The sequence below is a fragment of the Peromyscus leucopus genome, chromosome 11, assembly GCF_004664715.2.
Source record: "Peromyscus leucopus breed LL Stock chromosome 11, UCI_PerLeu_2.1, whole genome shotgun sequence".
NCBI lineage: Eukaryota > Metazoa > Chordata > Mammalia > Rodentia > Cricetidae > Peromyscus > Peromyscus leucopus.
Window position 1 is genome coordinate 35,756,142 of NC_051072.1, and position 12,577 is coordinate 35,768,718.

At 45.0% G+C, this 12,577-nt stretch overlaps 1 protein-coding gene across 1 annotated transcript in view; it reads left to right on the forward strand.

Annotated features, from left to right (window-relative positions):
* The window catches only part of LOC114702990 (granzyme A-like), a 10,501-nt gene extending 7,157 nt beyond the window's left edge, over positions 1–3,344 (forward strand). The window contains exons 4-5 of the mRNA XM_037209562.1: positions 708–980; positions 2,845–3,344. Coding sequence (XP_037065457.1) covers positions 708–980; positions 2,845–2,997 — 426 coding nt within the window. The 3' untranslated portion in view covers positions 2,998–3,344. The remainder of the gene's footprint in view (positions 1–707; positions 981–2,844) is intronic.
* The last annotated feature ends 9,233 nt before the right edge of the window (positions 3,345–12,577 follow it).

The following is a 12,577-nucleotide window of genomic DNA, read 5'->3' on the forward strand; positions in this document are numbered from 1 at the left end:
ACTGACTCTGAACTGACAGTGTTCTGCTTATCTACGACCAAGATAACATGGGAGCACCAGGGAGGGAGCAGGTGGTCAAAGAATCCAGCTGGGTACCAGGAAAAAGGAAGGAAGGGACTTTCTAGATAGGAAGAGCAGGCGTATATAAAATAGAATAGCTTGGAGGAAGAGGAGAGAAAGGAGTTAGGATGAGATTTGAAGTGGAGAGGTAAAATGGACACAGGAGTGTTTTAAGCAGGAGGGTGACGTGACCAGACACATCAAGAGTGACGTAGAATGTAGGATGAAGAAGACAGGACCAGAAGACAGTGAGGCAAGAGTAGCCCACTGTGTCTCACAAAGCTGCAGACGGGTTGATGGTGAACTTCATAAGCAAGAATGAGACTGAGCCCAGGGCTTCTGCATCCTCACTACGGGGGTAAAGAGAGAGCCATGGGACTCCGTTCGCCTCTACAGGACCCCCACCTTCCTTGTCCCCATACTTCCAGCCTAACCTCTCCCACTGTTTTCCTAGAGACCACCAGCCCTGGCCTTCCCTGGGTCGCCTCTCATTCCTTCGCTAACTCCTGCCTTACTTCCTGGATGGTGTGAAGTAGCTCCACTCCCACCCCTTCGTATTCACACAACTCCCTTGGTCACACTTCAGGGTGCATTTCTTCCTCAGCCTGCCCGTGTGCACGAGGCCATAAACAACTCTGTGTTTTCAGCTGGATGGTAAAGCAGCTATAACCAAAGCTGTGGGGATCCTTCGCCTCCCCAAAAGAGGAGAGGATGTGAAACCCCACACCAAGTGTCGTGTGGCTGGATGGGGGAGCACCAAAAGAGATTCTTGCAAAGTTTCCAACATCCTGAGAGAAGTCAACGTCACTGTGATTGACCGGAGAGTCTGCAACAATCCAGTGCATTACAATTTCAAGCAGTTGGTGGACAACAGCATGCTCTGTGCCGGCGGCAGGCAAGGCGAAGACGATTCATGCAGCGTATGTAAATTAAAATGTCTAAGCATCCTTTGACTCTGGGCAATGAAGGGTTTAGAGGATCTTCTAGAAAGAACACGGTGAACAGCTGTCATTCCCTTTTGTGTCTAAGGACCCCCGCCTGTCCCTACAGTGGTGGCACCATTCTCCATCCCTTGGCAGACCCCCTCAGGGAGTGGTCTCTATTTTCTAATGGTCATTTCCAGTACATGGCCAGAAATAAGGTGAAATGAGAACTCACAAATTCCTGGAGGAAAAAAAATAACCTAAAAATTGTTTGAGATATCAAATGTGCTCTTCCGTCTGAGGTGACTTAGCTAGTATCCTCCTTGGAGAAGGGCATATTTGGGACCCCATCTCAAGCTTTCTAACTGCCCCAACATATGTCTTCCCCTGACAGACTGACCAGGAGAGAAAACACAAACTTTTTTTTTTTTTTTAATTTTTTAAAGGGACAGGAGAGCCGGGCGGTGATGGCACACGCCTTTAATCCCAGCACTTGGGAGGCAGAGGCAGGCAGATCTCTGTGAGTTCAAGGCCAGCCTGGTCTACAAAGTGAGTTCCAGATCAGGCTTCAAAGCTACACAGAGAAACCCTGTCTCGAAAAACAAACAAAAAAAGGGACAGCAATGTGGATCAGCATTTAAAGGTGCTTGCTGCCAAGTCTGAATTTCATCCCTAGATTCCACATAGGATAGAATCAACTCTCACAAGTTATCCTAACCTCCACCTTGTGGCACATGAGCATACATACATATATAGAGACAGAGAGATAATTATTAATAACTATTAATAATTATTTATTAATCATAATTATTTATTAATAATTATTGTTCAATTTTAAAAGAGGACACAGGTCAATGAAAGAAGACTTGTATTCTCTCCTGTCTTACTGATAAAAATGATTCTTCACTGCTGCAGATCTGCCTGTTTTTTTTTTAATTAATTTATTATGTATACAGTGTTCTGCTTACATGCCAGCAGAGGGCACCAGATCAAATTACAGATGGTTGTGAGCCACCATGTGGGTGCTGGAAACTGAACTCAGGACCTCTGGAAGAGCAGCCAGTGCTGTTAACCTCTGAGCCATCTCTGCAGCCCCAGAACTGCCTTTTCGAAAGAGGTGAACACCTGGAAAACATAGACACCCATAAACTAAAAAGCCCATACATAGATGCTAAGGGCTGGGAAGTGGTGGAGGAGATTTTTAGGTTGTTTTTCATTTTGAGAACCTCTTCTACTTGATTCATTTTCTCATTCATTTTTGTTCAAGTACATGCAGTGTGAAGAATAATGGGTTTCATCATGGAATTTTCATTCATACACACACACACACACACACACACACACACACACACACACCACATCGTGTACTAGTCACACATACTGTGTTACCCTCTCTGTCCTCCCCACCTGCCTGCCAGTCCCCTTCCTCTTCCAAACTCTCCTCAACTTACTGTCATATCATGTCGTCCCTTTGATTTAGTTTTGGTTTTTGAGACAGAAACTTACATTGTAGCCCAGGCTGGCCTAGAACTCACAGTAATTCTTCTTACTCAACCTCTCATTCTTAATTTTTAATCTAGTTTCTGCATCTAAGAAAAATGGGCTATTTGTCTTTCTGGGTCTTATTTATCATCACATGATTATTTCTAGTTAAAGGAGATTTAAAATTTGCTTTTACATCAGGAAAGAGAAATAAAAGGGATGAAGGGAGGGAGAGATAAATGGGTGGGTGGGTGGGTGAGTGGATGGATGGATGGATGGATGGATGGATGGATGGATGGGTGGGTGGGTGGATGGGTGGGTGGGTGGATGGATAAAATGATTAGTAAGCATACTCATAACACATGTCTTTCTGTTCCAGGGGGATTCTGGAAGCCCTCTGATATGTGATAACATTTTCAGGGGTGTCACTTCCTTTGGGAAATGTGGTGACCCCAAAAAGCCTGGTGTCTACATTCTCCTTACAAACAAATATCTCAATTGGATACAAAAAACCATTGCAGGGGCCATGTGACACCGGTCCATGGAAGCAGACCCCTGAGGTTACCACTGGTGAGATCAAGCAAAGGGGTCTGAAACTTCACCTATCTCAAGAAGCACTTCTTCCTAACCGCACCAGCCATGGCCTGACATGGTCACCAGCCACCTGCTTGCATCTCTCTGTAGATCATTAAGGCTGCCATTTCTCATTTAACTACTTCTGTGGCAAGAGAGAGCCCTGAGAAGATGTCCTCTGTTCAAGAATCACTTTGCTTTATTCACAAAGTATAGACTGATGTTTTCTTGTGTGCTGCTTAAAAGAAGCCAATCTAAAGAAAGCCAAAATAGTCTTTGCCCTCCCAAATACAGTCCCCAAATACCTGTGGCCCTTAGAATGTGTGTGTGAATTTTTTTATTATTAAAAATAGATTCTTCTCTCATACAATACACCCAACCAGAGTATCCCCTCCCTCCATTTCTCCCAGCTCCTTCCCACCTCCCCTCTCCCCAAGACCCACTCCCTCTCCATATCCTCTTCAAAAAAGAGCAGGCCTCCAAGAGACAACAGCACAGGACAAACCAAGATACAATAAGACAAAGCAAACGCCCTCATGTTGAGGTTGGACAAGGCAACCCAATAAGAGGAAAAGAGTCTCAAGAGCAGGCAAAAGAGTCAGAGACACACCCACTTCCACTGTTAGGAGTCCCACAAAAAACAAGCTAACAGCCATAACATATACTCAGAGGACCTGGTGCAGGCCCATACAGGTCCCCATGCTTCCCCCTTCAGTCTCTGTGAAGCCATATGAGCCCTGCTTAGTTGATTCCGTGGGCCATGTTCTCCTGGTGTCCTCCAGCCCCGCTGACTCCTACAATCTTTCCTCTCCCTCTTCCATGGAGTTCCCCAATCTCTGAGGGGAGGGACCTGATGGAGACCTCTAATTTAAACTCTCTCTCTCTCTCTCCACATAACGTCTAGCTGTGGGTCTCTGCACCGGCTCCCATCTGCTGCCAGAGGAAGCCTCTCTTCTGGACAAGGCACCAATTTATGAATATAGCAGAATATCATTAGGAATCATTTCATTGATTTTTTATTTTATTTTATTGCCAGTCCTGTTTGGTTCTACCTGAGGTCTCTGGGCTATCAAGTCTCCTGTTCCTAGTCATCCGGCAGTTTAAATCATGGGCTCCCTCTAGTGGGGTAAAACCAAACATTGGTTGGTCACTCCCCACATGTTCTGGGACACCATTGCCCCAGCATGTCTTTCAGGAAGAACAGATTGTAGATGGAGAGTTTTGTGGCTGGGTTGGTGTTGGGGTTGCTCTTCCCATAGCCTGCAGAATACCTTACCACACCAAAGAGACTAGAATGTAGGAGTGAAGTTCATGCCTGCACCAGCTCAACCTCTCTCTGTTTAATGAGCTGAGTGGGAGGGGCCACTGAAAATGCCGCCCCGCCCCCTCCCACCCACCTACCTCCTGCTGTCAGTTTTCAGAGGGCGACCTTCTGCCCTAGCACCAGCCTGGGCTGTTTAGAGATCTCCATGGGACCTCCTTGGCCAACACCTGAACAGAATGTCACCCAGACCCACCACTGGAAGCCTTGCCTGGCTACAAAAGAGGGCCAGTTTGGACTCAGTGTCCTCCATTACTAGAGTCCTCACTAGGGTCACTCAGGAAGTTTCCGCTGAGCTAGGTTCCCACACTGTCCTCCAAAAGCCCCCCATTTACAGCTGTCTCTCTCTGCACTCTCTTCCTCCACCTCCCCCTGCCCCGAAATCCAGCCACTTCCCAGCCCCACTTGAACATCAAGCAGCCCCCTCCCCTGCCCCCAGATCTTCCCTCTTAAAGCTGTTTCAACTCTAGTTTTTCTGTTTCTAGGAAACTCCCCTAGATAGCTGGCTCTGTGTCTTAGCATACCCAGCCTCCTTCAAAACACTGTGGCGTCAGTGCACACCTCACCCCTGGGACACATTAGCTGCCGTGTGTGTGTGTGTGTGTGTGTGTGTGTGTGTGTGTGTGTGTGTGTATGTGTGTTGTTTTCCTAATGCTGTTATGTACATCATAAGTTACCTTGGTGGATACATGTCTTTTTCCCACTTCACATGAGTAAGACTGCGGGGACTGGTGTAATGCTGCTTTATCAAGCTATCTCTATCATAGCATGCTGCAATAAATGAATGTAATGAAGCTTAACTGCTGCCATGTTAACGAAGGACTACCTAGCAGGCTCTCTGAACAGCTAAGTACCTTTACCCAAATGCAGTAACCTCTGACCCCCCTCACATCTGTCTATAACATCAGAGTAAGAGCTTCTGCCTAAGCGTTGCTGTGCATGGCTGCTGTCTTTATGTACACCCTGCAGTGCATGCTGTCTTTATGTACCCACCCCTGCAGTGCATGCTGCTGTCTTTATGTACTCATGCATGCTGCTGTCTTTATGTATGCACCACTGCAGTGCATGCAGTCTTTATGTACCCACCCCTGCAGCGCATGCTGCTGTCTTTATGTACCCACCCCTGCAGTGCATGCTGCTGTGTGAACTGATTCTTTGTGGGACATTACACTTGTGAGGTTCATCCACGGTGCGACAATGCCACCACATGCCTGTCCTTCTGTGTCTGCTAAGATCCGCAGGTTTTCAGCTTGGCCTTGTTTCCGATGGGGGCTCCAGAATCGAACCCTTGCAGAAAGAGTCTTGATTGACTAAGAAGGTGCCCCATGGAAATGGGAGCAAACTAGTGTTGGAGTAGGAAAATGAGACACAAAGGGCACAGTTTCAGCGACAGCCCAATAATGCTCCCTCTCGGACTGTGAAGTGTAAACACAGAGTTTTAAAAGAGCCCTCGCTCTCCCTCATTCTCACCAGTAAGGCTTGCCTTGCTTCTTGTCTCCTTGAAGGTACAGATTCAGTCAAGACGCACAGACAGCAGAAGCAGAAGCTATTTATGAAATGAAAGTGGAAAACACTCTCCAGACCCTCTTGAAAAGGACTGTGGATCTCCCAGTCAGTCAATGTGTCCCCCTCGTGTCTCCCCCATCTCCACCCTTCCCCATCCCACCCGCTTTTATTTAACATGTGACCACCGGATGCTACATGTGCTCCTGCCATGCTATATCCCGCTCTCGCTAGAGACTAAAAAGATGGCTGCATTTGATCCTGAACTCTGAACCCCAAAAACCGAGTTCAATAAAACTTTTCTTGGTATAAAGTTAGTTGCCTTGGGTATTTTTCTGTAATCATACAAAGCTAATACAGCTACACCACTTCCTCATCCACATTGATTTTCTTCTTCCTATTTATGAAATAGGAAGGCAGTTCAGTTCAACACGACTGGTGGTGGTTCAAACTTCAGGAGTCTGGCCCTGGGTAATTTATTTCAGGGATATTTAAGCACATCACAACTTGGTGACAACTTTCCTGGTGATAAGTAACTCAGTTCCATGTGCACAATAAAGCAAACATAAATCTCCTTGAGGAATAACGTAAACTAAATAAATATTGGATGTGACTACCTCAAAACTTTTTGAAAAGTACATGTGACGTGTTCCAGAGAGATGGGTTCAATGCATTGACTGGGAAAAATAAGCTTATGATAAGGGTCTCGGGGAGGGTCCAGTGTGGTCTCTGGCTGCACAGATAGCACAAGAGGGCAAAGGCCACCAGGCTAGAAGGCATGTCTGCTGTCAGCCTTCTGGACCGATACCACTAATACTGTTCCTTCCCTTGAAGGAACAATCTCGTGTGCTAACATTCCACTTTCCCCTAGTGCCTGTCTGTGAGCACAAGGACCTCCATGCCTCCTACAATTTCATATATTTTAAATGAATCTCTAGTTGACATTTTAATTAAGTAGAGCTAACACAAAGAATGCTCTATCAGACAGCTGTAGTTTAGAATAAAAAAAGAATTGGCAAAGAAAATGGCTATTGATTGAACGTAGATGAAATGTGGTGAGGAGCATGAAAATATATTTTGTAACTGCCTGACTCAAACGCAGCATGGAAGGCAAGGACTTTATTCAGCCTCTCCACAGAGGACAGATCCAGGCTCTGATCCGGAAACAGCAGATCTTGAGCACAGCATCTCTTTACACTGAAGTGTGTCTCTTCACTCTCCGGAGGACAGAACAACTTCGCTTGCTGAAACGCACAAACTTGTAAAGCCTGTGCCAAAAGGATGCCAAGTAGTCAAAATGGCGACTTTGGAACATCCCCAGGAAGCCTGGTGGTCTAGTTCGTCACTACAGGGGGAATGCTGAAGCCTGGTGTACTCCAGAAAGCCTCGTTCATCTGAAAACAACCCCGTTCCTTGATAGCACTTACGTAGTCTTATTTCTCAGTCAAAAGTCAAACTGTAAGTGATGGAGGAGGAGATGCCTTGCAGCCCAAGCAACAAGACTTCATTTGCCGAGTGTGTGCCAGGCACTGTGCTGGGCATGTGCACCTGCTTTCATGTAACCCTGTAACATACAGGTTATCCAAGATCAGTTTCCCCCTCGGGATTTTGGAAAAGATGGTGAGGTGGCAATAAAAGCGTTTCCCTAAGGTTCTCTGAAGCTCTATAGGAGAGAATCCTTAAAAGAGACCTAATAAGTGCCAGCTTTCCTTCTCTTTCCCTCCTTGGGCAAAATTCCTTCTTAGGTAAACAGAGCAGTAGACATCCCTGTGAATATCCAATGAGAACAAGTTAAAAGAAGGCAAGTTACATGCAAGACCCTTTGGTCTGAGTTTGGTTTCCGATAAGCAGAAAGGGTGGAGTGTAAGGTTATCTGTACTTTATCCATCAGAAACTAGCTAAAAACACACCTTGTCTCTGCAGCCTGGGATGGGAGAGTGAGAAACCACAGACTTGCCCCAGAAGTCCTGACTGCCTCCACCCCTGACTCTCCATAGAGCTCGGAAGAGATCATTCAAGTTCCTGGGCCCCATTTCCCTTGAACTGCCAGTGAGAATGTGTCCAGGAGTATCTTCCAATCTCAATCATCCCCAAAAGAGGCCAGGCAGTCATTCACCTCCTCACACACACCAGGCTCCACCCCGATGTGGGCTTTTGCAATCCCACACACACATCCACCATACACACATGACTTCTCAGCCCCACAGGCATACACTCACCTACAAACGAGTTTCTTCACATCCTGCAGGCAAATGCTCAGCAAATCCTGCTCTGGGCACCCTTTCCCACACACACCCTCCCCTATTATTCTCCATTCTAGCACTCGACTGCTTTCTTTCAAGATGCTTAACAAATTAAAATTCTTACCTATCTATAAAACTTCTAACTTCCTAGGAGCCAAGGTCCATAATGGTGATGCTAAGTTTGTGTTATCACTTTTGCTTCTTGCCCCTGAAATCTGACACATACACACATTCAGTCAATTACTTGGGTGACCGTTTAATCAATATGATTTCAATCACTTTCCCTAATAGTCAATTCACTACTCTGCTACACGGGAGCAGATCTGTACATTCAAATGCATGTAGAAACATGCACTGACATTTTGGAAAATATCAATTCACTAAGCTCTGCATAGTTTCCAAAGTTTTCCCTACCTGAAATTAAAGGTCATGTTTATTAATTCCTCTACCATTCCATCGGGAGTCTTTGAGGGATACAAAGATGTTAAAGTCCTGAATCACAGACCTGAGTTTTCCAAACAGTCTTTCATATTAAAGTTCTAGTTTTAATCATTGGCTATGAAAACGGTCAAAACTGCTCTCTTTAAAGAGGCAGGCTACTTCACTCACACTGTGTAATATCCCCCTTGCATATAATACCAAACCGGCATTCACTACAGGGCTGTCCCAAAAGCTAAAACATTTTAGTGCTTCCACTGCTGAAGCAAGGACATTCTTGAGTGAATTTGCTTTTTTGTTTGTGTTTCCTGAGAGTTCCTGACACTGAAGAACACGGTAGTCCTGGAGCAGCTTGGTGTAACTGCACTGTGTGTTCTAAAGCCCTGAATTTTGATCAGCCCAATGTCAACATAAGAGCCAAAGGCAAGCATCCTAGTATTGTTAGAAATAGTTTGAAGCTGGGAGATTGCTCAGTGGTTAAAGATCGTGTAGCACAGGCTTGAGGACCCAAGTTCAGGTCCAGAAATTCTCATAGATCCACTAGGACTGCCTAGAGTTGAACCTAAGTGCCAGCTTTCCTTCTCTTTCTCCTTTGGCAAATGTCTTTAGGTAACAGAGCTCAGTAGACATCCTGTGAATATCCAATGAGAACAAGTTAACAGAAGGCAAGTTACATGCAAGACCCTTTGGTCTGAGTTTGGTTTCCGATAAGCAGAAAGGGTGGAGTGTAAGGTTATCTGTACTTTATCCATCAGAAACTAGCTAAAAACATACCTTTGTCTCTGCAGCCTGGGATGGGAGAGTGAGAAACCACAGACTTGCCCAGAAGTTCCTGACTGCCTCCACCCCTGACTCTCCATAGAGCTCGGAAGAGATCATTCAAGTTCCTGGGCCCCATTTCCCTTGAACTGCCAGTGAGAATGTGTCCAGGAGTATCTTCCAATCTCAATCATCCCCAAAAGAGGCCAGACAGTCATTCACCTCCTCACACACACCAGGCTCCACCCCAATGTGGGCTTTTGCAATCCCACACACACATCCACCATACACACATGACTTCTCAGTCCCACAGGCATACACTCACCTACAAACGAGTTTCTTCACATCCTGCAGGCAAATGCTCAGCAAATCCTGTTCTGGGCACCCTTTCCCACACACACCCTCCCCTATTATTCTCCATTCAAGCACTCGACTGCTTAACAAATTAAAATTCTTACCTATCTATAAAACTTCTAACTTCCTAGGAGCCAGGGTCCATAATGGTGATGCTAAGTTTGTGTTATCACTTTTGCTTCTTGCCCTGAAATCTGACACATCACACACACACATTCAGTCATTTACTTGTGTGACCGTTTAATCAATATGATTTCAATCACTTTCCCTAATAGTCAGTTCACTACTCTGCTACACAGGAGCAGATCTGTACATTCAAATGCATGTAGAAACATGCACTGACATTTTGGAAAATATCAATTCACTAAGCTCTGCATAGTTTCCAAAGTTTTCCCTACCTGAAATGAAAGGTCATGTTTATTAATTCCTCTACCATTCCATCGGGAGTCTTTGAGGGATACAAAGATGTTAAAGTCCTGAATCACAGACCTGAGTTTTCCAAACCGTCTTTCATATTAAAGTTCTAGTTTTATCATTGGCTACGAAAACGGTCAAAACTGCTCTCTTTAAAGAGGCAGGCTACTTCACTCACACTGTGTAATATCCCCCTTGCATATAATACCAAACCGGCATTCACTACAGGGCTGTCCCAAAAGCTAAAACATCTTAGTGCTTCTACTGCTGAAGCAAGGACATTCTTGAGTGAATTTGCTTTTTTGTTTGTGTTTCCTGAGAGTTCCTGACATTGAAGAACACGGTAGTCCTGGAGCAGCTTGGTGTAACTGCACTGTGTGTTCTAAAGCCCTAGAATTTTGATCAGCACCAATGTCAACAGAAGAGCCAAAGGCAAGCATCCTAGTATTGTTACAGAAATAGTTTAGAAGCTGGGAGATTGCTCAGTGGTTAAAGATCGTGTAGCACAGGCTTGAGGACCCAAGTTCAGGTCCCAGAAATTCTCATAGATGCCAGGTGGGCAACACAGCCCACTTGTAAGTCAGCTCCAAAAGATGGAGACAGGGACTCCCTAGAGCAAACTGGTTAGCAAGACTAACCATATCAGAGACTTCTGGATTTCATTGAAAGATCCTGCCTCAATGACTAAAGTGGAAGAACAGTTGAAGATTCCTAATATCTACCCTGATCAGACCTCCACATGCTCAAGTGAGTACACACACACACACACACACACACACACACACACACACACACACACACGGGGTGGGGGTGTTTGATCTCACAGACCCCTGAAGGATCTCGGGGTGCCTTACAAGTTCACAAATCACCCACTGAGGTCCACTGGTTTGTAATGTTGCAGTAGGCTCCCTCACAGTGGAATACATTAAATGTTCACAGAATGGAAAGAAAAGCTGCACCCCCAAGTTTTGAAATTTGTATCTCATTGTCAAAACCATCTGGGAAAGAACTGTTAGGACAAAGGTAGTGAACTCACATTTTTCTATTTCAGGTGAGATCAGTGTGTTCCGGGTGATATATATGGACATGGACGACGCTTTTCAGTTTCAAAAGTTTACAAAGCTATAGTAACCAAGACAAGAGGGACTAACGTAAGAACAAACCTATCCATGCATTTTGTAGAACTGAGATCTCAGAAATAAACCCCAATAGTTATGGTCAAATGATATTCAACAAGAAGTAAAAACAACCCTGTCAGGGAAAAATGGTTGAACAAATTAATGCTGGGATAACTGAATATTCACATACAGAAGTTGAAAATGACCCCCACCTCAACCACACACAAAACGTCCCTAAAACTAGGGGCTGGGAAAACAATACAGTAGTCAGCAGCGCACACTGCCCTTACAGAGGACGAGTCCAGTGCTCGGCATCTCCCAACCACCTCCAGTTCCAGAAGACCCAATGTCCTTTTCTAGACACACAGACATACACATTAAAAAATAAAATAAATATTTGTAAAACAGTTAACTCAAACTATAACAAAAACATTCAAAAATGGGTCTGAATATTAGAACAAAGCAGAAAACAACAGTCAAGAAAATGTAGACCGGGCTGGACAGTGGTGGCATGACTTTGATCCCGGCACTTGGGAGGCAGAGGCAGATGGAGTTCTGTGTCGAGGCCAGCCTGGTCTACAAAGAGAGTTCTGGGACAGCCAGGGCTACTCAGAGAAACCCTGTCTTGAAGAAAGAAAGAAAGGAAGGAAGGAAGGAAGGAAGGAAGGAAGGAAGGAAGGAAGGAAGGAAGGAAGGAAAGAAAAGAAAGAAAGAAAGAAAGAAAGAAAAAAGAAAAAAGAAAGAAAGAAAGAAAGAAAGAGAGGAAGAGAGGAAAGAGAGGAAAGAAAGAGAGGAAAGAGGGGGGAGGGAGGGAGGGAGGGAGGGAGGGAGGAAGGAAGGAAGGAAGGAAGGAAGGAAGGAAGGAAGGAAGGAAGGAAGGAAGGAAGGAAGGAAGCCCCTCCAATCTTGGGATGACTTTTTAAATATGGCATCCAAGATGCAAGTGATGAAGAGAGCTGGTAGGTAAGTGGAGCTTTACCAAAACTTAAAATTTCATGCTCCAAAATGCAGCATCAAGAAAGGGAAGAGGCTGGGCAGTTGTGGCGCATGCCTTTAATCCCAGCACTTGGGAGGCAGAGCCAGACAGATCTCTGTGAGTTCAAGGCCAGCCTGGGCTACAGAGCAAGATCCAGGACAGGCACCAAAACTACACAGAGAAACCCTGTCTCAAAAAAAAAAAAAAAAAAAAAAAGAGGGGGGGAGAGATAGCCACAGATGTAGAGAAAATATTTGCAAATCCTACATGCTATGAGAGACTTGTATTTGGAATATTTAAAGCTTAGTCTTCATTAATAAAAAAAAAAGACAACAATTTAAAAATAGGCAAAGGATGTAAATAGACATCTCAGCAAAGACATATGAATGACACATGACAAGTTCATCATCATT